Source organism: Sinocyclocheilus grahami, unplaced genomic scaffold (genome assembly GCF_001515645.1).
Source record: "Sinocyclocheilus grahami isolate Dianchi unplaced genomic scaffold, SAMN03320097.WGS_v1.1 scaffold1890.1, whole genome shotgun sequence".
Taxonomy (NCBI): domain Eukaryota; kingdom Metazoa; phylum Chordata; class Actinopteri; order Cypriniformes; family Cyprinidae; genus Sinocyclocheilus; species Sinocyclocheilus grahami.
Window position 1 is genome coordinate 64811 of NW_015507069.1, and position 1767 is coordinate 66577.

Here is a 1767-nt window from a genome sequence, read left to right on the forward strand (position 1 = left end):
GAGACCCTTCCTCCCTCTCCCCCCCACACACACACACACACACACACACACACACACACGATCAGCTGCTGATCAGTTTCATATTTAGAGTCACTGTCAGTCAGTCATCAGTCGAGAGTGAAACACTGTGATTCACACACACACACACACCACACACACACACCTCCTCTTGCTGGGAATGTATCCGGTCTCCTCCAGCTCTCCGTGTGGAGTCAGTTTCCCGGCCTGCCACCACTCCTCATCACTGCAGTCAAACACCTGCAGAACGTCTCCAAACCTGAAGCTCAGCGCCTGCGACAGGAACCCACCATCTGCCGTCTTATCGTAGTCAAACAGAGCCCTGCAGACACACACACACACACACACACAGAGTCAGTGTCAGCAGCATCAGGTGTGTGAGTTCAGGAGTCAAGTCAGCTTTATTTCTGTAGCGCTTTATAAAATACAGATTGTGTTGAAGCAGCTTCACAGTTGTAAACAGAGAAATAGTGGTCAATAACGCAAACTAATTTCAATCTTCTGTAAAGCAGCTCTAAAAAGAAGATAGAAGTAAACAGTCAACTTTCCAGTTAAAGTCGGTTCATCGCTGACTCTCCAAGCACTGTACGCGAGTAAAAATCAGTAACAAAAACCCATAATAATACTTTTAATTAATTCTCTGTGGTTTAATGTTTGAAGTCAAAGGAATTGAAACTATTGTTATATCATCTATTGTTATACTATATAATTAAATTATTAATATTATTATTAATTACTTGATTTTTAATTTGAACATTCAAATAGTTAAAATATTGTATTACTATAATATATTTATTAGTTCAGTTTTTATCATTTAAATAAAACTATACTTAAACAAAAAGTAATAATAATAATAGAAATAATAATAATGCTAATTATTATTATTATTATGTGCCTGCATTTTTTGCTTCTGCCAAAAAGCATGACGGTTTAACATTTGAACGCACTTAAGACACATCTTTCAGATAAAATATTTATTAAATGCAAACAGTATAACAATTAACAGTGCAACAGTTTTATTACTGCAGTAATATATTTATTGATGTTTGATTTGTATGATTAAATTATTTTTAATAATTTTGTTAAAAAAAATGTTTTTGATTTGTTTCTCCAAATGGTTCAGCCGTTAAGCAGTAGCTGTACACCTGGCTGTTTTTAATGAAATAATACAAAACAGTATTCTGTATTTGGGTAGTAAATGTTTTGACGTCATCCGTCGTTGGCAGGTGTGTGGTTTGTTCTGGACTCTGTGTGTGTGTGTGTGTGTGTGTGTGTGTGTGTGTTTCTGTCTCCAATACCTGATGAAGAAGCTTCTCTTGCTGCTCCGTAATGACGCCGCTGCAGAAACTACACTGCTGTTCATCAGCTGCTCCCGCAGGTCATGAATCTTCGCCTCAAACCTGCTGTACTCTAAACACACACACACACACACACACACACGTGTGAAGCTCTGGTCCGGAGTGTCAGGACAGGGTTATTGAGCTGGACTTCTCTGCGTCTCACCCTCGGGTCTGAACTGTGCGATGATGGTGACCGTCTGTCCTGCGCTCTTCAGCGCCGCCGCTGCCTGTTCATGAGTCGCATGACGCAGATCCACACCGTTCACCTGCAGCATCACCACAGCATTACAGCAGCATTGTTTGAGTGAGTGTGTGTGTGTGTGTGTGAGTGAGTGAGTGAGTGAGTGAGTGTGTGTGTGAGTGAGAGTGAGTGAGTGTGTGTGAGTGAGTGAGTGTGTGTGTGTGTGTG

General features: G+C 40.5%; 1 protein-coding gene across 1 annotated transcript in view; it reads right to left on the reverse strand.

The window, feature by feature from the left end:
* dlg4b (discs, large homolog 4b (Drosophila)) overlaps positions 1-1767 on the reverse strand; it is a 72618-nt gene that overhangs the window by 14823 nt on the left and 56028 nt on the right. The window contains exons 13-15 of the mRNA XM_016259647.1: positions 1522-1624; positions 1317-1428; positions 164-340 (exon numbers count right to left, since the gene is read on the reverse strand). Coding sequence (XP_016115133.1) covers positions 164-340; positions 1317-1428; positions 1522-1624 — 392 coding nt within the window. The remainder of the gene's footprint in view (positions 1-163; positions 341-1316; positions 1429-1521; positions 1625-1767) is intronic.